This window comes from Scomber scombrus, chromosome 22, assembly GCF_963691925.1.
Source record: "Scomber scombrus chromosome 22, fScoSco1.1, whole genome shotgun sequence".
Taxonomy (NCBI): domain Eukaryota; kingdom Metazoa; phylum Chordata; class Actinopteri; order Scombriformes; family Scombridae; genus Scomber; species Scomber scombrus.
In genome coordinates, this window is record NC_084991.1 from 11,497,821 (window position 1) to 11,521,099 (window position 23,279).

At 40.8% G+C, this 23,279-nt stretch overlaps 1 protein-coding gene across 2 annotated transcripts in view; it reads left to right on the forward strand.

Annotated features, from left to right (window-relative positions):
• Window positions 1-22,786, forward strand: part of atxn7l1 (ataxin 7-like 1) — a 33,034-nt gene extending 10,248 nt beyond the window's left edge. The window contains exons 2-11 of one of the 2 annotated variants that reach the window (XM_062443343.1): window positions 4,828-4,950; window positions 5,685-5,883; window positions 6,004-6,461; window positions 8,802-8,884; window positions 11,822-12,078; window positions 13,093-13,315; window positions 14,387-14,508; window positions 14,636-15,196; window positions 15,641-15,893; window positions 17,373-22,786. In XM_062443343.1, coding sequence (XP_062299327.1) covers window positions 4,935-4,950; window positions 5,685-5,883; window positions 6,004-6,461; window positions 8,802-8,884; window positions 11,822-12,078; window positions 13,093-13,315; window positions 14,387-14,508; window positions 14,636-15,196; window positions 15,641-15,893; window positions 17,373-17,390 — 2,190 coding nt within the window. In that variant the 5' untranslated portion in view covers window positions 4,828-4,934 and the 3' untranslated portion in view covers window positions 17,391-22,786. The remainder of the gene's footprint in view (window positions 1-4,827; window positions 4,951-5,684; window positions 5,884-6,003; window positions 6,462-8,801; window positions 8,885-11,821; window positions 12,079-13,092; window positions 13,316-14,386; window positions 14,509-14,635; window positions 15,197-15,640; window positions 15,894-17,372) is intronic. The other variant, XM_062443344.1, reaches the window with a different exon arrangement.
• Window positions 22,787-23,279: the final 493 nt, after the last annotated feature.

Consider the following 23,279-nt stretch of genomic DNA (forward strand, 5'->3'; position numbering starts at 1 on the left):
ACTTTCTGTTTCTCAGCAGAAAGAGGTCAGTGGTATTGTGAGACACACACACACACACACACACACACACACACACTCACAGGCTCCTGGCAGCCGCTGTTGTTTTGTCCCCCACCCCCCCTACCCCCTCCTCTCCTGTTGGCAGTATTTCTGCTAACTGACACGCACACAGTCAGGGTAACAACAGGTCTCAAACATGCGCATGCACACAAATATAGCCAGTAGTAATGGGAGCTCCCTGTGCAAACAAAACAATCCTCAGGCTGCAATATGATAATTATAAAGTGTTGCATGCTGACTTTTAGGAAAGTTGTGTTTCGTCATATATTTGTGTATTTATAAAGGTTTTAAACGTTTTAGTGCAGTGACCAAGTAGTCATAATGTCTTTTTACTATAGTTGATTCATTCTTAAATTCGAAGCATTAAATTCACTACCACTCTGTGTCATGACATGATTGAAACTCCCCCTGACCTCCGCTGAGTGGATTGCCTCTAGGAACCGGCCCTGCCAAGATATTCTTATGATGATTTATGCATTTCCTCCCATTGTTGCACATTTCCGTCATGTCACTGAAGTATCCTCGCAAGTATAGTGCCACTTTTCCCCACTGGGGATTTTTACATTAGATGCTGTGACCCTTTTTTATAGCGTTTTTATTCATTGCAATGGCAGTTGGGTGTAAGTGTGTGTGTATCCGTCACGAATCTGCTTTCATGGTTGACCTGTGCATCGAATCTGCAGTGAGGCTTCGCATACACAGAAATGCATGCGTGCACAAACTCGCACAGATACACATACAGAGGAGGAGGAGTGAGAGGGGGGTTATCTGCCTCAGGGGGTCAGTAGTTTCTAGTTATATGTGCCCAATTTGCTGCTCACTGTGGCTGTGTGTGAAGAAGAGGGTGATCCTAACTTGAAGCTATGAGTAGATATTTAATATTGTTCAAAAAATGTTTCAGACTTGTCCCATTTAGTGGACTTGTTTATATAAATCTGAGTAAGGGGAAGCGTGTATACTCTTAGCATAAGTTGGCCCAGTGGGATGCCAAATAAATCCCTCACCTTGGCAGTGTTGGTATCATGCTCCATCCAGTCAGCCTGTAAGGAGGAAATGTGCAAGGAAATACTTTTTATTGCTTGGGAGTGAACCTCAAAGCGTATTATGGACAGACTAGGATGTCATGGTAACAGTTTACCAATGAAGATGTACACTTTTTGTGACACTGGACAAATTGTGGTAAAGCTATCGCTTTTGGAGCTGTGTGTTTGGATAAATCATCACTCTGCCCCACGTTCAGATATTTCGTCATTTGCTCCAATTTCCTCTCTCTATCTCTCCACTCAGTCTGTCTCTGCTAACCCCTCTCAGCTGGTGGCCTGCTGTGTGCGAGCGAGACGAGTGCATGATGAAAGGATCGCGGTTTTGCTTGTTGGTGGCAGCGTCTGCCTCTCTTTCTCTCTCTACTCGACCTCCAGCGTTTCTCTGTAACGGCGGATTAATTGAGCTGCGAGGCAGATCGAAAAGACACCCTGAGCTTCCTTTCAGTTTCATCTCGCTCCCCACAGCAACTTGTGAGTGTTTGGAGCCGCTCGGTGCCTCCGTGTCTGAGTTTTGTTGTGTAAGTACGTGTGTTGTTCATTTCACGTGATGTTTAGCTGTTGTTGGAAAGTTTTGCCCTTAACCGCAGAAGTTCTGCTCAGTTTGGTTTGCTGGTGGTGTTGCTCGTTCCGCTGTTGTGTTATTGTTATTGCGGCTTGGCTGTGTCTCAACCATTAGCTGAGGCAAGGGGCCAATTAAAATGCCAGCTTCTACTGCACATCAGAGCTAGTTTTTGGTAGTATTAGTTTGTATTAGTTGTAGAATGGCAAAGTAACTAGCATTGCACCAAAGTATTTTTTTTTACCTTATATCACAATCAAATGTTGATCAGAAGACATGACATGTAGCATACATAAAGGGGGAAAATAATATAAGGAATGTCCAATTAATGAGCCAGCGACTGAGAACAAAGCAGGACTTTATAGTGTTTAAATGGATCCAAACAAGATCCCATAGAGACTCTGCTCATTCCTACTATGATAACTCAACCCTTTTTTGAGATGTATCACTTAAAAATCTAATAGTTTGACTAAAGATTTGTAAGAATTTAACACAAAAATTCACCAATCCAGGAAAGCTCCCATTTATCCATGGAGTCTGCAAGTAAAGATAGTTTTCATTACCAATTGATTGACTGAGTTGATTATTTTCTCGACTTTGTTAAAAAATCTTGAGAAAATGGTGCAAAATGCTTTTCACATTTTTCAAGAAGTCAAATTGATGCAGTCTGAATATGAATTTTATTTATTTTGCAAACAGGGAAGACTATGAAAACCAGCAATACTCACAATTGAAAAGCTAGGACCAGTTTTTTTGTTGTTGTTTTTTTTTTGCTTAAAAAACACAAAAGCGATTTTTACTGTTCAAATTCTTAAATCCTGCCTTATTGATTGCACATTGAATGTATCATGACTTGTGAAGCTGTTTCTTGTAAAATCTTGAAGCCTATGCACTTAATAGCAGTAATACCAAACCCAGAACAGATATTACATAGTCTCTTAAATGCAAATCTTCCCCAAAGTATTTTTAATAGTACCACTAAAATGCTCCACTGCTTGTACTGTTGTTTTCCCACTACCACTTGTTACACAGTTGACTGAGTTTTCATACACGTTTCTCATAATTTTCTCATATCTGTTTCTCTCTCTTCCTCTCTCCCCTGCTGCTCTCACGATGTAAACAAACCCAGCTGAGCTCCGAGAGCCTCTGCTTCCTCCTCATGCGAATAGTCCACACACAGGATGAGCCAGCAGCCAATCAGCAGCCAGCTGGGCTGTCAGCATTGCCATAACGATAAGCAGTCAGGAGAGTGTAGTAGCAAGGGTGCCCTTGTGGTTGAGTGGCTTAGTGACCTTGCCTGGGCAGCCGTCCATGTGTTGTAAATCAGTATGGTGAGCTCCCAACTGGCTCTTTACTCACTGAATGAGTTCTGTTCAACAACACAACTTATCTGTGTCTGTTTGAGGGGAAAAGTAACTCCTTTCCATAGAAAGTCGTTCTGAACAAACTGTTCTTACCTTATCAATACCTGAACTTTTATATTTTGTCATTATGCAGGAACACAGTCTTCCTTAAATAGTGGTCTTCTGGGAATATCTTCTCTTTTTTTTAAACTGCTTTTGTGCTGGATAAAAAAGAAACAGTAATAGGAATCCAAATAAAACAAAGAAATCAAATCATGCAAGAGAGGTTGACTTTGGACCCAGAATCACAAGTACATGATGTGTTTGGCTCAGTCCTTTAACCACAAGAGCATATCTGAAATCATATTTCTTTAGATTTATTAATTACCATATTCCTCACTGGCAAAATAATAAAAGGCTGAATTCACGCACATACAGGAAAGTACACACAGGCATTTTTCTACTGTGCTGCTTCATTGAGCTGTAGAGTTGAGTTGATGGAAAAAGGGTGTGTCTGATGTGTGAAACTGTGTTAAATAATGTTTGATTTAATGTGTGAAATTGCGACCATTGTAGCTGCATACCTGCAAATGTGGCTTTGGACTTTGATCCTGATACTCTGAATACAGCTGCCTCCCTACTTCTCCACTTCCAGTGGCCTATTTACACACCTGCTACACACACACACTCACGCACACACACACACACACACACACACATATATATATATATATATATACGCTCACATACTCAAATTATGCTCTTCTCTTAGTATTCTTCGATAGATGTATTGCACACACAGAGACAGTCATACAGATACAAAAACACCCATCCACTCACAGTATATACGTTCTCAATGTGGTAACACACACACACACACACACACACACACACACACACACACACACACACACACACACACACACACACACACACACACACACACACACACACCTGTTAGACATGCATGCATCAGCTAATCTCTGACATACACACATTGTACACAAACTCTCCTCCAGTCACCTGCAGCACACTTTCATGTGAACTCATGCACTCAGTGCAAACACGCCGTGCCGGTCAGTCTGTCTGCTCAGCCCTGTTGTTCCAACATACTGCTGTTAGTAGCCTACTACTACACTCATTAACAGGTTGTACAACATAACATACACACACACACTTACACACCCTTATGCTGCTTATTGGCTTAGCAGGACATCAGTGCTACTTGGTCAGTAGTTAATCTGTTTGATTCTAGGCATAATATATGTAGTTATATGCAGAAGTGTGTGTATTTTTTATGCAAAGTTTGTCTGTCAATGAATGAGCCTTCATGCACATATATAGTCATGAACAACAATATTTGTACATATGTTTTCAAGGTGAATAATAATGACATGACTCAATTATCTGCACACTCATATGTAGCTGCATTTGATTTGTTTTCAAAGTACATTTTCAGTGTCAGGTTGTAGATCTGAATTGAAATTGAAATGTTTTTTAATGACTTTTTAATTAACAGTCTTATATATTCTACCTGAGCTTTTACCATTTCTTTGCACCTCGCTGTACAGGATTTGCCTGTTATCAGCAGGCAGGAAATTCAAAATTAACAGCTTCTTCTCACCACTTTATCTATCAGTTAAATCTAGCTAGATCTTGCGGCTGCTAGATTAGAAGAAAAGAGCCACATAGTTGGTTTTCAACCATGAGCGTAATTATAAATAAAGTGTTAAGCATGATTTGTGTGCACTCTTGCACAAGTGTTTTTCCCCACCTCGTTTTTCTGTGTTTATGACGTGTTCAACCCTCTGTTTTCATTCAGGTAGCCGGGGTGTAGTTTCCCTGTGAGACAGACAGAGAGAGACAGACAGTCCTGGACCACAACCCCCACCCCCCCACATTCCCTCCCCACTTTGCTCCCACAAAGACATGCATAGCAAGAACCGTAAGTGTGAGCTCCTCTCCTCTCCTCTTTTCTCCCCACAGCCTCGTAATTGACTCGCTTGTGTACGTTTCACTTCTTCTGTGTCTCAGCATCCGTTCACTTGTGTGCTCTGATCAGATCTGGTTCAAAAGGTATTTATAATTGTTGGCTCTTGTTTAAACTGCGCATAGTAGCAGATCGGTGGAGATTCTCGGGCCATCCAGGTCATGGTTATCCAAGGAGGGTAGGGTGAGGACTTGGGTGAGAGGCAAAATGTCTTCAGTTATCTTCAACCAAGTCCAGTCGCCCTCAATTCAACCCTCCTTGGAAAGATTGGTGGAGTTTATTAGACAAGGACACCTCAGATGGTGTTGGGGAAGTTGCTAATTAGAGAAAAGTACACTTAATTGGTGTGTAAATGCTTACTTTGTTTTTTTGTGAAAACGTTCTGGCACAGATTTGCTCTCTCTTGCGCTACAACACCTCCATCTGGCACCTAAGCAGAGGGGGAAAAAACAAGTAGTTGTAAATATTGCATCACACTCAGTACGAGGTGCTAATCGGATGCAAATGAGTTCCAAAAACATACCCAGATCCAAAACGTACCCTCTAGCAGTGCATGATCTTGACAGTTGGGGTGTGTCTTGATTAAATGAGTGTGTGTGTTTGTTTCTCAGTGTGTCCTTTGCAGCTGTTTAAGTTTACATATAAGTATTGCATTCAGATATGACACTCTGTTTTTGTCTGTATTTCAGAGAAGCGCCACGGCTCCCCTGTCCCCTCTAGGAGCCCTCTGGTGCCCATGAAGCCCAAGACACCCGCAGTGGCCCCTGCTGTGGCTCCCAGTCCTGGGGACACACTAGCCTTCAGGGTCCCTAAAGACTACCCCCACTCCCGGTTCAGCAAGGCACCACTTGCTGTCTATCCACCAAAGGGGGCGCGGAACAAGACATGGTGGGCACATATTATTCTTATTTTTTTTTCCTGTTTAAATGATTATTAAAAGCAGCACAGCATTTAAGGAGTTGTCGGAGTGTTTTAACACTAAAATCCTCTCTTCCTTCATCTCTCCAGCGTATCACTTCCAGTCGTAAGCCTGGAGAAGATGCCCTGCCTCAGCCAAGCGGATTCCGCATCACACATCCGCCTCACCTCCTCCTCCTCCTCCTCCTCCTCCTCCCCCTCCCCTTCTACCTCCCCCATCAAACACCCATCCCTCACTCCCCCGGGCTCCCAGCGCTCCAGCGAAAAGCTAATGAATGGTCGAGGCACCAGCGGGCCGTCCACACCGCGCTCCACCGCGTCTCCATCCTCACTGGACGGGCGGCCCAGTCTGGCGCGTTCTCCGCTGGACAGACGGCCGTCGTCTACACCTTCTCCCTCCCCGCTGGACCGGAAACCCTCCCCGTCGCCTTCGCCCTCTCAGCGGTCTGGAACTCTGCCGTCATCATCGTCATCGTCGTCGTCGCCTTTGGAGAAGAAGCAGCAAAATGGAACTAAAGCTTCCTCCAGGTCGCACAGAAGACTCTCAGGTAAGTCATAAAAGAGATGTCCATTTTCTGTCCTGATCCAGCTGGAGTCGGTTTGGGATCGAAACTGGCAATATAACTTTTATTCAACTAAAACTCTTCTGCTTTAAGAGTTAAATATTTCTGTCTTTGCTCTTTTAAATAACTCACTTAGGCTTTACATAAGAATTCCTATGTTAATGCATGCACCCACTCTCACAAGCTCACATGCTCACTATGTCTTATCTCAGTATCCTTTGGAGAGCCTCCAGGCTGAATGTTTGGCTGCAGACAGGACAGCGGTGGGGTTAGACTGTGTGTTTTGGAAAGGGAGTGACTCCTCCCTATAGTTTTTAATGGCATTCACTCTCTCTCACACTCACTCTGTTGTTTTCTCCAGCTCTTCTTTCGCACTCTTAACTTTCAAACACTCAACTATTTTTTTTCCTTTTTAAATTAACATTGAGGCACACAAGTTAACCAAATCTTTAAGTAAGAGAGTTAGGGGGAAAATATTTGTGATGGATGCTTCAGTGTCTGGCTGTTGGTGTCATGTCTCTATCTTCTATCTTTACTGTCCTTCCACTTTTCATTTTGCTCTTCTTCTTCTGTGTTTGTGTTGCGTCTTGCTGCGCTGAAAAACCTCTGATTGACAACCTCTAATTCAGGAGCTCCTGTTGCCAAAAAGCTGCTTGTCTTTTAAAGAGATTTTCACCACCTCCTGTGCCTCTACATTTCTTCACCCTCTCACTCTCCACCTCCTACCTCGACCTCCTTGTTTCTCTCTCTCACAACACTCACCCTCTGTCCTAATTTTTTTTTTTCTCTCTCCCCACGCTCCTGTCTCCGGTTTTCTCTCTCTCTCTCTCTCTCTCTCTCTTCATCATCATCTCATTTATTCACTCATCTTGCACTTGTGTTTTTTCTGCGTTGTTTTGTTTCCCTCTGTCTTCAGTCTGCATTCACGCCGCCTCGTCTCTACCTCTCCTAACTTCCTGTTTCACTATGGTGTGAACTTTTGCGTTTGAGCACACGAGTTTGTTTATGTCAAAGTGCGTGTCTGTTGCCGTTGTGCATCTGAGTGTGTCTGTCTGTCGGCATCCATCGAAGCTGTCTCACACTGCAAACCTGAAAAAGATTACAGGGATTATAGCCGAGGCCAGCACTAGATTACAGCCCTTTGACAATAACACTGTCTAAGATAACCTGCTGAATAAAGGTTGTTGTTGGCTGTCTAGTTTGTTTGGAGCAACGGAGGTCTCTCTGTGTTTCTGAGTGGTGCTTTTGCTATTGCTGTTGGTGTCAGCATAGAAAAGTCATAAGTCAAAGTTTGGCTTGAAAGGCCTCTATGATTCAGCATTGTAGAGAATGCAAGCATTTTGTATTACTGTATTTCAATAGGTACAGCTTTACAAATGACTCCATTATGCCAAGCAACAAGAACAATCACACATGTTTTAAATTCAGGTCTGGTGCACATATTGAAGTTTTCATTTAGATTGCGTGGATGTGGTGTGATCACATTTGATGTACAGTCACCAAACAATCAGCTGTAATCAGATTCTCATTCAAATTTTGCTGAATCCTGATTGGTGCCTGGAAGTATTCAACATCACCTTCTCCCAACTGAGCCCCACACTCTTTTAAACTAGTGAGAAGAGAACACAAACAAAAAGAAATCCACAAATCTCCCCAGTGAAATAGCCAAATCTCTCCCAACTTTTGCAGAAAATATTGGATCCAATGTCGGATCCTTTTACTCATAATAGGAAACTGATTGAGAAAATAAGTTTTTAGAGTCTTAAAGAATGTTATTTTTTAGTTTGATACTTGTAACACCTGAGTCGATTTGTCACGTATAACGTTTTTACCATTCAAAGAGGCTTTCTAACCTTGGCTACCCAGCGACACTGTCTTTAAAATGAATGGTTATCTTTCATCAGCAAGTATATTTTCTCTTCAGGTTGGACTCATTAAAGCAGGATAGAGTTTTCTGGGCTGTCAATCCCTACTCCTGCCAGGTTGCCAGTATTTCCTGTTGGGAGTGATTTGTCACAGCGTGAGAGATCTGCACAATTTTATCCGTTTGAAACTGGAAGCGTTACCAATAATGTCACGCAGAACAGCACTATTTCACTGAGGTAGTGTTAGACCACAACTGAATGACTGAAATAACAAAGCAGCATGCAAAGAGACAAATGTCAGTGAGTGAACAGCTGCCTCAAAAGGAGACAAATTAATGTGCTTGTGGCATTGTAAGGCTCCCACTCCTGTCACATGTGATTTGATACTGAAAGAGGGAAGGAAGAAATTACCAAATGATAGTCTTTCAGTACAAAACTTGTGTTTGTCCATGTTTTACAGGGAGAGTGTTTGATCCTAACAAGCACTGTGGAGTCCAGGACCCAGAGACGAAACGACCATGCACGCGGTCTCTCACCTGCAAGGTAACACACACAAATACACCATCGCACACACACACACACTCGCAAAAGAAGAAGAAGAAGACACAATCGGCCAACCTGTGTGTAGTTTCTTGCGAGACAATAATAGTTTCCTGCTTGTGTCATGACTCTTCTTCCTGCTTCCTCTGTAAAACCGTCCGACCAGGAAATCAGCTTTGTTTGTTCATGAGAGTAATAATAATTGAAGGTGCAGTAACATCACTATTGTAGGACTACAGCCACGGTTCTGAGTGTCTGCCTCTGTGATATGTCTGCCCTGCCCATTTCTCAGTTAATGCTGGGTAGCAGTGCTGAAGCATTACAGGCCTCACACTTGCCTTGATGTGGTAATTATAGATGTCGGATGAGGCCACCACTTCTTTCCACAGTAATAGTCCATCTTACTGCCCTTACATCCAGCGAGCTTTATTAATCACTTCTAACTGGTTATTAAGCAATTAAGGATGTATCAGACTATTGTGTGTGTTTTTTTAAATGAATTATATATTTATTTTTTTAGAAGTGGATGCTCTTCATTTAAAAAAACAACAACAATTTAACCTTAATGTATACTGTCCCGATGAAAAACATAATTTTAAGCATCTTAAGGTTTAGATCAATTATCAGTTATCAATTTTCATATAATTGTTATTCTTTTTATGTGTGTCATTTTCCACATGCAGAAGAGCTAATACAAAAACGACATTCACAACTGACTTTCTTACAACATTTGCCATCCAGTAACATGAATGACAAAAGGTATCAGGCTAAAATATAGAGACAGTTGTCAACACATTTAGCTGTTTTTATACTTGCTTTGTGATTATTTTGAATGCAACACAGCTCAAGGTCAGAAATGAACTGGAGCTCAGGGCAAATGCCTCTAATAAAATGTAAATGTGCCCTTAGAATTGGGATGAAAGGGGCTTTTAAATGACCTCATAAAATAAACAGTTAAACAAAGACTTGATACATTTTGCAAAGTGTGTATGGATCTTGCTCTGTATTCAAAGTGCAACTCGGACAACCCCCCCGACTCTTTCGCCATGTAAGCATTGCAAAGTTGTGAGGCAACCTCAGCAGCTACTAACAGTAACATTACCAACATGAATTGTTTGTAAGAGCACAATCAGCTGGAAATGAAAGCAGGTTAGAAATGTGGACAGTCGCTGACCCTCTCCTGGTCTGCCCTGTGCCTGAAAAAGACACCAAAGCTGTCATAGTGCATGTTATTTTAACCGTAAAGTGCTTCAAATAACATGCCAAACAATCAGCGACGTTGTTGAGATGTTGAACTGTGATATTGTTACATAATTTTGTATTTTTTGTTCATACTTATACAAAATATGTATTAAATGGGTAAAAATACTCAAACAGTTATAATCTGTAACAAGGATTATAACCCAGTTTTTACCCTTTAAATGTAAATTCGGCTGCTGCCTTCGCTTTTTTTTTTATTATATATCATTAGATATTGGTCTGTCATGCAACATAGAACTAAGGTATTTCCCTTAATTTGAAAAAATTGCCCTGAAAATTGTCCAAAATTACCCTGAAACATCTTTCATGAGGGCAAAAAAAAAAGTTATTATACTCCCCTGGCACGTCTTAAATTATATTATGTTAAATAAACGGTGTTACTGTACTGTAAAGTGTGTTCTCAGTTTAGAAGCTCTTAACAGGCTGCACATGCATTTACTCTTAAGTCCTGCTTTGGGTGTAAAAAATGTAATTCAACTTCTCAGAAAGATTATTATCATTCAACATCTTGGTAAGTTGGAGTCAAACAGTAAACAGCAGCTCACATTTGAACATTCTTTCAGTGTGAATATCTGCTGCAGATTCTCATATCAGGACCTGGAGACAAAGTACTGGCATTGGCCTTGTTTTTGCTTCAGATTCAGGAGAACTTCAGTGATTTAGTGTTGTACTTGCATAATGTTGGGGACACACAAGAGACAGATTTAAAAGCAGAAAAAGAATGTCTGAATCTGTGTAGCAGATGATGAGATATCCTGATTTTAGTCATTAGTGAGGGTCAAGCTCCAAAAACACACTGGGTCCTACAATTCCCATAATTCAACTGGTCTTCCATTAGGTCCTCTGTGCCTGGTAAATACTCACGTAATACCGCCATACTCCATACATCCAGTTTGTAACTTAGGATATCTGTTTATAAATTTGTCGCCCCGAAGCGCCCTCCAAGATAACCCTGGTGACATCACGGTGACTTCATCAGCATTATTTTCTCAGCTCCCTACGGAGCCACAGAAGATATTATACAACTTTTTTCACAGGCTGATTAGTACTCCTCATTCTCTCCAACATTACATGTAGACTGAATCAGTGAAATGCCCCGTTCAGTTGGTGACACATACTCAGCAGTCAGGATATATGTGTATGATCACGATGTAAGTTGCGCAGACTTTAAGGGCCTGCCTTAAAGTCTTTCAAGAGGCTGTTACCCTCAATATAGCCTTTGCATGAGCGCAGGAAACTCTTACCACAGGCCATATTAACCTGTTTAAACCGGTAATGCAGCAGCCTCAGACTCACATTTTTTAAAGAACTATTAGAAAACCGAATGTTTGACAACTGGTTACCTTCCAAAGTAGTTGGAAGGGTAGACAAGCTTACCATGCGAAGACAATATTTACCCGCGTTAGTCTGGTGTGAAATGGGCAGCTGCATGGTGCAGTGATTAAACTTTGCTGAAACCACAGAGCCATGATTTAAGCCTCTGAGGCTGCAAACCATCAACCCTGCTGAAGCATGTTTTAGCTACACTCTGAATTCCTCACAGATCAATACTTTCATTAGCAAACTCTCTCTGGAAATAACCTAATATCTCTTAACACTCAGTGCTTATTATCCCACATAAAGACAAAAATGAGATTTGCAATTAACAATAATTTAACCCCCCGTCATTTCCTGCTACAGACTCACTCCTTAGCCCACCGCCGAGCCGTCCCCGGTAGAAGGACACATTTCGACATCCTCCTGGCCGAACACAAGGGGAGGGCGAAGGAGAAAGAGGGACCGAAGGAGAAAGACAGGGAAGGAGTGCAGGGAGGGAAAGAAGGCTGCAGCCAGAGCATCACGTCACAGGAGACCGTGTCTCCCAGCAAGCCTCACTGCCCCAACGGTCGACCCCTGTCCTCACTGAAGTTACGGCTTGCTAATGCGCACATACCCAGGTAGGACAGTCACACACACACACACACACACACACACACACACACACACACACACACACACACACACACACACACACACACACATTATTTCAAATTAAACCAAAACCTATGAGTCAAATCTTGTGCCTTTGTTAGACTACAGTTGATATTGTATTTTAAGTATTCAGTTTCTTTATGGAAGTTGACTTTATAGAGTTGAATCTGTACTTTTAAACACTTAAAAAAATGTAATTCATCACAATTTACATTTATTTATATATTTAGGATAATGTAGCATTCCTTATACACAGTAATTAATGCACTTATAATTCATTTTCCAGCAATGTTTCTTTACTCTCACTTAAAAATGAATTCTGCAGACTTCTCTTATCATTGGCCAACTCTTTTGGACTCAGTCAGACACATGGGGAAATCCTCGTCAGTTCATGTGTTTTCCCACCAGGGGATGCTGTAAACAAGAATGCCAGGAGTGACAAACACAAGTAGACACAATAGTAAAAGGATGGCAAGCCTGCCCTTGAGAAAGAATGAGAAACTCATTTCCTCTTTCTATTTGAAAGATGATCCTCTGTTTGAAGAAGGGAGTTATTTGGGGCTTTGCCACTGTGGCAAACATTGATTGCACTGTGAGCACAGATAAAACATAAGCTTTTGTGTTCATGAGTTTTCTGTCATTCTCACACTTTCTTCCTGTTTCCTTTATATTATTTTTCCTCGTTGTCTCAATCATTTTCATTTGTTTCCTCTTCCATTCTTTTCCCTTATCTCCATCACATTTCTGTTTCCTCCTAACACTTCTTTTTCTCACACACTATCTTTATTTGCTCTCCTCTCTCTTCCAATCTCCTTCCTCTCTCTGTCTCCATATTTTTATATTCCCTATTTGTATTACTAACTTTTCTTATATTCCCTCCCTTCCTCCTCTTCTTCTCATTACTTTTGGTTTCTCTTACTCTCCACATTCTCATATCTCTGCAATTTCACTCTCTTCTATATTCAACACATCCACACCAGGGTTCCAGGCTCCACCACCTCCACCTCCAGTCCTCTGCCTCCAGCACCAGCGCCTACCACAGCCCCAACCCCAGCCCCAAACCCAGAACCGTCTCCCCACAGCTGGGTAACGGCAGCGGGAGAAGGTGGTCGGCTTTCGAGTGACGAGGGAGACGCAGAGACTGCAGAGGACACAGACAGACCTGGCTTTCACTACTCCAGTCACCACCCACAGCCTTTAGGGGTAAATAGTATGACTAATGTTGCACTTGCAGGCATTTTAGCAGTTCATAACCTTCGAGGACCAGTTGAGGCCATTTTTATATGTCATTTGGAGCCGTTTGTTGTTGTTCACCCTTGGCAGTAGGTCTTTTCGAGTGTTTTCAATGCAGAAAATAGATTGTGTGTAAGTTTGATTTCTGAATCAGAATAGTTCAACATGAGCGGGGAATGAGTTTATTTGCTTTCTTGCCAAGAAGTACACGAGAAGATCTATACTAATCCTTAAAATTGAAGCTACAGCCAGAAGATGCTTAGCTTAGCTTAGCATGAAGACTGGAAGAAAGGGAAACAGCTAAGTAAAAGAACACAGCTAAAGCTCACTTGCTAACATATAATATTTTGTTCGTTTAATCCATGTAAAACTGAAGTGTAAGAACGACAAGTTGCTGTTTTCTGGGAGATTATGTGCCAGACTATTTTGTGCCAGGAGCACTGACTTCCTGAAGCCTTGTCATTGCTAGTAGGGTTGCCAGGCAAGCAGTGGAGATTCAAAATAAGCCAAATCTTTTCTTCATGCTCATGATAAAATTAAAATAGATGGACAGTTATTTTGTATATAAACAGCTGATGCAACCATGTTTATATTTTATTGCTGTGCTTTCTGCACATAAAAAAGTCGATCTTGCCAAACTCCTTTCAGCCACAATTTATCACCTCACTGTACAGTTTCAGCTTCTGTCTGAAATCACAGGGCTGATTTTTTGGATGGAAAATATGTTTTTGTTCAGAATATGTGTCAAAACTGAAAAAGTGATCACGGGAAGGACTTATGATTCAATTTCCTGTCTGATTAAATTTTACATTATATACATATTTACTGTCACTACTCCACTGAAATTCCAAATGAACTGCCCACTCTGCTCGGTGTGGATAGACACGCTTCCTGCTAAAATCTCAAAGGAAGCATTGATTTGGTAATATTGGCATATATTTGAGATGCTTGGATTCAGTTTTTTAGATCTTTGAACTTGTTCATTTTGATACCTTTCCGACTCCACTCTTACATCTCTCTCACCCTTCTTTCTCCCTCCAGTTTTGTGTATTCAGCAGCAGGCTCATGGGACGGGGCCACTATGTGTTCGACAGGCGGTGGGACAGGATGAGGCTGGCGCTGCAGAGCATGGTGGAGAAACACCTCAATGCACAGATGTGGAGGTGAGTATGTGTTTGTGTCTTGGGATGGAACATGAAAAATGAAAAACCAACGTTTAAAAATGAAACAAGTACCAAAAAATACCTTACAACTGGAAAGAATGAAAATATCTTCTTGTTTTTATTCCAGGAAGGTGCCACTGGCTGCTGAGAGCCTCTTTTCCCTCCCCTCCTCTGGTACCTCCTCCTTCACTTCACAACAAGCCCACCCTCCCTCTCCCACCTCCATCACTTCTCCTGTCCTCACCTCCCCCTCCAGCACCTTCTCCTACACCGCTAACTTTCCTCAGTCTGCATCCAAGGCCGGAGTGTTCAGCGTCCGAGATGCCCAGCAACCCCTCGCCCCGGCTACCGCACCAGGAAAAGCTCGTAACGGCACGCATAAAGCCAGCCGACCATCCAAAGAGATAGAAGACTCTGTAGTGGGCTCTAAGAAGAAGAAAAACCCTTCCTCCTCCTCCACCTCCTTTTCGTTTTCTTCCTCCTTGTTTCCGACTGTGGATAATCACAAAAGGAATGGCAGCAGCTATCATCCAACATTACAAGGCGCGGGGGGGACAGCTGCCACTCCAGCCAGGAAAAAGGGACTTGGGCGTGGGGGAAGCGGGCGCGGGGGAAGCAGGCTTTGGAGCAGTGGCGAGGACTGGTTATCTAGAGCTGACGGTTCTCAAAGCCACAACTCGCAGAACAGGTGGGTTCAGGTGGAGGACCTCGGATCTTTCATCGTTATTGTATCTTTGAGAAGATCCTGAAAGAATAACTTGCCACTCTAATCCAAGAGCATCAGCTGAATGTTTTCAAGATAATGGCGTCAAGTAGAAAGTTTATATAAGTCAAATTATCTTTATTGACATTTTGATTGTAGCCAGAGCTACAAAAGGCACAGCAGAAGCTCAGCTCAACACATGACAAAGAATGTAGGCAAAACACATCAGAGGATGATTGATTAAAAGTAGAGCATTATGTAAACAGTGAGTGCCTGCAGTGCAAACACTGTGATGACAGGTGTTTGGCTTTCTTCTAAAATATACAGCGCTGTAAAATCTGCTGTGATGATTTTAATCAAGTCCAAATAGATCCTGTTGTACAGTGAAGGTTCAACGTTTTTATATATTGCACTTCTTTTCCTCTCCAGCCGCGATCTTGGCACCGCCAGTATATCCCACTCACCCAACAAAGAGCTGGCTTCCAATCCCCATCAGCCACTGGCTCCCCCCTCCGGACCCCTGGCATATGGAGGAAAAGCAGAGGGGAGGAAGAGGAGGAGCCCCAGCTCTTACAGAGGCAAGGCCAGCAAGCTGAGCAGGCCAGGCGGGCTGAAGAGCCTCTTCGGGAAAGGGAATGACAGCGGGGGGATACTGGCCTCCACGCCTGAGTCTCAGAGACAGGTAGGTGTTACATATTGACTGTGTGTTTTCATTTTCGAGTACTTGTGATTTGTGTGCTCAATTCTAAATCATCAAACGAACCTTATAATTAACTGAGAGTATAACTAGATATTTTTATATGCTGTTAAAGGACCAGTGTGGAATATTTAATAAGTGTATAATCACCTGAAAATAAGAATTGTTGTGTTTTTGTTAGGGCTCCATAGGGAGCGGGTCCTCTTCCATGGAGCCCACCATGTTGCACCACCATATTTCTACAGTAGCCCTTAATGGACATACCAAACACCGGCTTTAGAGAAAGGGCCCGTTGCTTTTCTCACAGCCACTGTAGGTTCAGTTAGTTGCAGTCCACTAAATCATAAACACGGTTCCTTTAACTACAGTGTACCGTCTATTGTACTGGTAATTGATATTTCAGTCAGACAATGATATCCTAACTCAAGGTCTTCTCACTAGCTTTTCCTTGGGCTTTGAATGACAAGTATGAAACTCTGGCAATGCGATAACTGGTGGTCCTTAAACAGAGACAAAGGTCATGTTATCCTCCTACATAAGACCAACTGTTATCACATGAAGTAGTTTTTGTCATATGATAATAGCTGAACCGTCTCCATGTCAACCGAGAACACTTCATCCACTAATGAGATGTCTTTGAAAGTGCTGGGGAAAGCTATTAAGTGGATGTTTTTTAATCAAACTACTATTTGAACTTTTCTCAGGGTAAATGTCTTTGGAACTATATATTGCTGAAACTACAAAAGCAAACCATTTGTACTATTCTGTTACTGAGTACACTGGAACATGAAGTAATCCATCACTGCTACTGTATATAAAAAATCATATGAATAAGAGCTGTCATTTAACAAAGAAACACGTTTGAATGAACTGGCAAGTAATTTATTCAAATGAATTTGAAAGCAACCCATGTAGCCTAATCTTAAAACTCACCTGGATGACAAGCTAACAGGTGACCTCTAAGATTTGTTGCATTTTATTAAGTTGCCAAACAGCTTTACTTTTATTTAAGATTCATGATTTTTGGCATCCATCCTGTTCAGTCTGAAATGCCGCCACACTTTTCTTCTCAGGTGATTGGTTATGCAGGAAAGCTCACTAGTTTCTTTCATTTTGTGATGGACAGAGCAAACAATAGCCTAATTTACTAATGGGGCATAAAGGCAAGGAATAGATTATAGTGACCATGCGCTTCACAACCCCTCTGCTGCCTTTATATCTTGTGTATTTTGAATTCTGACAGATCAATACAGAAACCTTCAAATATAGGTCTAATTTTACCCACATTTTAATAAAATGTCAAGGCAGTTCATGTTAAAATCTAGAAATAAGTACAACATGTACAGAGCAGTGAAGTGTCAGCTAACTATCTTTTCTGAAACTACTAAAAAAAAAACCCATCAGACATCAAAGTGATCATGAATGAAAGTGAAGCAAACCATCTCCATCTTCCTCTCCCTGCAGGCCAAGTTGCATCACTGACAGAATGTTGGGCAGCTGTGCGGGCCACCACCGTTTGTGACCTTTGACCTCACCACTTCTTCCACTGACAGCACCAATCAGACTGCTTCACCTCGGCGATGTCACCCCTATTTACCCAGTGACAGTTCAGTCAGACAGTTCCTGCTGAGGCATCGGGGGGCTCTGGAGTCTTTGGCCACATTTGGACCAGCAGTTACTTACGCTCTCCAGCCCTGATTAACGGATGGTTTTGATGGAAATCTGCTGCGGGTCACGGTTGCGGTCATGGTGTCTTTCAGAACAAGACAGTGGAATCCAAAATCTTCTCCTCTTGAAAAGGGAATGTGCCTCAAGTTTGCAAAGTTTTCACAGCATTGTTAAAAATACCACCACAGTACAATTTCGGGGAGGCTTATTTTTAACAGTTGGAGTTTATTTCCGATCCGCTGAGAAGGAATAAAGTCTGTGATGGTTTTTGGAAGTTAGATGGTTGAGGGACCTACTGACACGACTACTGTAGGACTCAGACCACCCCTATCTCTGTCTTTCTCTTGATTTGAGCTTTTTCTCTTCCTCAGTTATGGAAGAGACAGCAACAGCAGCTTTAGTTGGGTTTTATCCAGCTTTTTCCACCTCCTCCTCTCTCTTTGTTTCCTCTCACTCTTTCTCTACCACTTTTTATATCAAACAACTCTTGTCGAGATCCCTGTTTATATTTTAACCCATCCATCCCTTTGTGTGTACCCCAGCATGCCTGTGTTCAAAGTGCACTTACTGCCCTCGCCCTCTCCCTTGCTCCCGTCTCCGCTGACTCCAGAGCAGTTTCCAGCAGTGCCACATAAGGACCTGTCCGCACAAGGGAAAAAAGAAACTTCTGTTTTTACCAACGACGCCGGTCAATGCATTTTATTTCAATATAGGAAAAAACTGGGGTTTTTGTTTTTTTAGTTGAAGTTTAAAAATATTCTGCGTTCTGGTTTAAATGTTGCAAGAAACACAAACTCTTGTCTGTGTGTCAGGACTTGTATCCAAAATGGAATTATTACTACGGTGTTGGATGTGTTTTTGTATAATAATTTATCATTCTTAAATGTTTTTTTGTTTTTTTTCTAATTAACCATTGAGGTTTGAGAGACTTTTTGAGCAAAAAACTGAATTTCTATGGCATTTTGAAGAAATGTTGAAAGTATTATGATAGTTCCTATTGTTGAACAAAATGTACATATCTGTTATTATTTTTGTATTTATTAATAATTGTCCCCTTTTACTAAATATGAGCTAAAGAGGGAGTGTTTTTCCCTGCTATCTTGGTCTGGGTTTAATAGTGTTGAGATTGGCCTGGTTTCTCAAAACCTTCAAGAATTTGTTCATTAGCACATTTTGAAATTAATACTCACAGTCATTTTGATTATTCCACATAACAACAGCTAGTGGGCGATTCTAAAAGAAATATTTTATTCAGTTCATTCCAGCTAATCATTTTGTCTGACAAATTTAAAAAAAAAACTGACCTCAAAATACACCCACTCGCTTTTCACCACCTCTTACATGCTGTTTGCTGTATTCCTTAATATGTTAATCATGATGGTATACAGTTTTTTTGCTGTTGGCATACAAGAAATCAACATTATTCTAAGAGGAATTGATACAATACACAGATGCCAATAAACTTAAACTTCACAAAAAGAAAGCAGTGTTTTATCCAAAGATTTAATCCAAAGTCTCTGCATCTTTCTGCAGCTGTGTCACCACCACCTCCTCTATTTCACTACCAAAACATTTTTTAGTACGCAAGCTGACTTTTTTCTTACCCAATTTTTTTCACTTCTCCAATGTGAATACACTGCTTAGAATTAGTATTTAGCATGAAATTGGGACGAAGCCAAGTGAAGTCATGTGATGACAGCATTGTCATTTGTCATCTCATGACGTAAGCATTTCAGTCATGTGATAACGGGTGGTTGAATGTGGGGGTTTTTGTGGTCAAACCATTGTATCGTGCCTGTTTCGTTTTTTGAAGTGTTTCCTGCTGCAGACAATAATGAAAGTCAACATTTTACAGACAACATAGTCTACGTCACATCTTATATTGTCATTATGCAGTATTGTTTTATCTTTACACCAGGAGGGTGGAGGTTCCCCTCATCACTGAAGGTCTGGGCCTGATCAGAATAATGAGAAAAGACCAAAAACCTATTTTATCCCTTTCAATCAGTCTCAGTATATGAAGATATTTAATATACATATGACAATGTAAAAATATGATTTATATATCCAGGGAGGCCATGCAGTGAGCCTAAAAACTGTCAAGATTGAATCATTTTTATATCTTGCCCTACTCCTTTCAAATGTGGATAAGATGGTCCAAAATCTCATGTTTCTGTATCAGTGTTTCAGGTACAGCTGAACACACTGCTCGCACACTGTGTATCTGACACAAGCTAATGGACAAAATGTCGATTTTGTGAAACCAAGCCCCGGTGAGTATTTTCATATATAGGGCCCCACATTCCTGTTTAACTGTGGTTCTACCCTTTTTCATACTTCTCTCAATGTTTGAAACTATAGTTATACTTTGAAACTGCCTTTATCTTCCAAGACCAGTGTATTGATTTATACTCGGTTGTTCTGTTGTGTAAAATCAGAGCCGGGTCAAAATGCTTTCAATTACTTCTCAGCTGGATTCCAAAAGCCATCGTTTAACATCCAGTGTCACATAACAGTGGATAAGACCTTGTTCTCAGCAGTTATTTAAGATCACTTGGTACCATTTCTTCTTCTATAGCAGTAGTTCACTGTGATGTAAAAGCAGAATACCCTTTCCTGTGAGCCTGTGATGTCTTTTAATATTTAAATATGCCTGCATACACCATCAGGTAAAAGTGCAGGAGGTGTTTTTGAGTTTTGGGTGTAGATTTTGGTATGGATGACAGGGACTTGCCCTACCAATATCAAGGTGTTGCTGGATTGTCCCGACCAATATTTTAACTGATGTCAAACAATGTAGCTGCTTTAACTCCACGTAATGCTAACAGTACGTTCTCTGCTGAGTTGCCAGGTGTTAATGTGTGATCGTTGTTCAGACATGCTGTTTATTACTGTTGGTGAAAATTCCTCCCAAAAGCAAATTAAATTAAGACATCAGGTCCTTTTTATAGAAGAATAAACGTCTCAGTAACAGTTGAGCTTAGTTCATAAGAATGTTCTGTAGTTAATCCAAACATTCATCTTTGAAATTAGTAGGCGAAATATACCATTTAATGCCATCTCCCCCCTTTTCTGTGAGTGGATCAAGAGCAGAGTTATAATTGCATATGTGTCATTAAGACATGAATATTGACTGGGTTGTTTGTGACTGCAGGCCATCATTTCATAATGAAAATCATGTCAGCAGCAGCCTGAGCAGCACAGAGACACATAGACGGGTGAGCCCTGATATCACAGTGAGAGATCTAGCCATACGTTTAGGATTTGAATGAAAAATAATACAAATAGAAGTTGAGTCTGAGATGATTAAAAGACGGTTTAAGCATCACTGTGGCAGCAAATGCATGTTCAGTAACATTTTGCAAAGTCAGGCTCTTTATAAGTGTGTGTACGCAAGTGTTCCTATTAAATATAAAAGAGTGATAGGCAAAAAAATGTCTGCATCAAAGATAAAAACTACGCACTTGGTTAAAGTTCATGATTAAAGCCCCTATACTTAACGACCAAAGTGGCAAAAACATGACTAAATTTAAGTGAGGATGTCACACAGGTGGAAGAAAGTTGCTCTGAAAACTGTCAGTCATGAAATATGAGGTGATTTCTTGGCTGGGTGAGTTATGAATGTAATACCTTTTTAAAAACACTTTACTACATCTACTATTTGATGTGGCTGATGTAACATGTTAAAAAAACAAAACACTTTAAATTGTACTGCTAAAATAACTGAAAGCATTTTGACCCGCTTGATGGCAGCGTAAAGCTGTGAACGATGCTCCCATCTGGTACTTGCCAACTGCTTCAGTGGGAAAAGTTTCAAGGATTTATTTGGGGGGTTTTTTGTTTTGTTTTTTGTCTCAAAAGCATCTACGCACTAACGATGAATGAACTGTACATAAAAGTAAGTAGTATTTGTTTTATGCTTTTCCAAGTGCTTCCCATGATGACACTTTATTCATCAGTGTGTGAGATCGTCTATCAGCTCTTACTGTAGATCAATCCAGTGATGTGCAGGTGTTACGCTTTATTCTGTGACCCATCAGATTCTGTGACCTAAACGGGAATTTCAGCTGTATTTCCACTGTACATATAGTCATCAAACATTATTGCATACTTTACTTTGATTGCCTTTTTTAAACACTGATTGTATTTAAACAGTGTGACACATTTTGAGAGTTAAGCAAAACCTGTCAGCCTATATATATATACATACATACATACATCAGCATTTTGTGCAATGGCAAAAGTGTGTGTGTGTGTGTGTGTGTGTGTGTGTGTGTGTGTGTGTGTGTGTGTCCAACTGCACACCTACAAATCATGGTCGACACTTGACAAAACTGGCAGACTGCACTGAAACCGCAACCATCAAATTCTGTCACCCTGTCTATATAAATACAAAGGAGCATCATGTTTGGTGACAGCGATCAAATAAATCACGCCAATAAATAATCAGAAAAACATTTGCAGAGGGAAGAGTGCAGGAACTCCTATTCATGTCACGTGATCTGGTGGGTCACAGAAAACGGGTGTAATGCCAGCTTGTTCGTCTTTATTTTTACTGCGCGTACACACGTGCTCAGTGTACAGTTAAATGTTGGTTTACAGGCTAAAACATGAGGTTTAGGTGGGAATTATGTTCAGGGGACAACATTTTTTTTTTTTTCCACGTGTACATTTACAGAGCAAAGTGACAATCTTTGTTTTTGTGGAAAATGCCACCCCTAACTTACTGTTTATAGTAATAGGAATGGGAGGTTTATGTTTGTTGCAGCTAAAATCAAGACATGGATGTTGATTTCAGAGCAGTTGTATATTATCATGGCTGTTAAAAAGTTTTATGGAGGTATTAACAGTTTTTTTTTTTTTTAAACCCTCCCCCTTCCTTTTTTTGCACTTTGTTATAAAGCCCAGATCTTTAATCAACTTCTATTTATATAAATATTTGAGATTAAAAAAGTCTATATCTATATATTTGTAAAAGTGTCTCAGCAAAAGAAGATGAAGAGTATATTCTTGGTGAGATTCGGTAGAAGGCCCCGGAAACCAGCACACTGTTGTTTCATCTGATCCAAACCGTGGTGAATGTCGCGTCTCACAGCAGTTGGATCAGAAAATTGATTTCTCATCAAAACAACTGAACATTTGCTGTAAGAAAAAAAAAAAAAACACAAAAAAGGTCTTATATCCAAGCTTTTATTAAATGATTGAAAGTGGATGTTGTGTTATTTGTAAATCGAAGATGCAGCTTTCAAATTTGTGGAGAAATCCCACCTCTGATGAATGTTCTCTCTATTTGACTTGTCAGCAGTGCATGTTTTCTGGCTAAACAACTCATCATCTGTCGATTTGCAGAAGCTTTTGGTGTATGACATGATATTTTTGTTTTACCGGAGAAGAGTAAAAATGTCTTCTTGTTTCCACAAAGAACTTCAATTATATATTGATATTTGGAAACATTTCAGTGCTATAATTTAACCAGATGCTTCTGTACTTGTTACTGTGTTTATTGAGAAAGCCAAACTTTACTGTTTCCCTGACTGCCTCCAAGGCAAAATCTGAACAGTTACAGTATTTTCACTCCAGCTCACGTTTAATGTTTTCGATCCATCACTTAGTATCCAGATGATAAAACAGTTATCATATAAGTTAAAGTGACTTGCACAGTGGTAACAATGTGGAATTACAATTATTTACAATGAAAGTAAC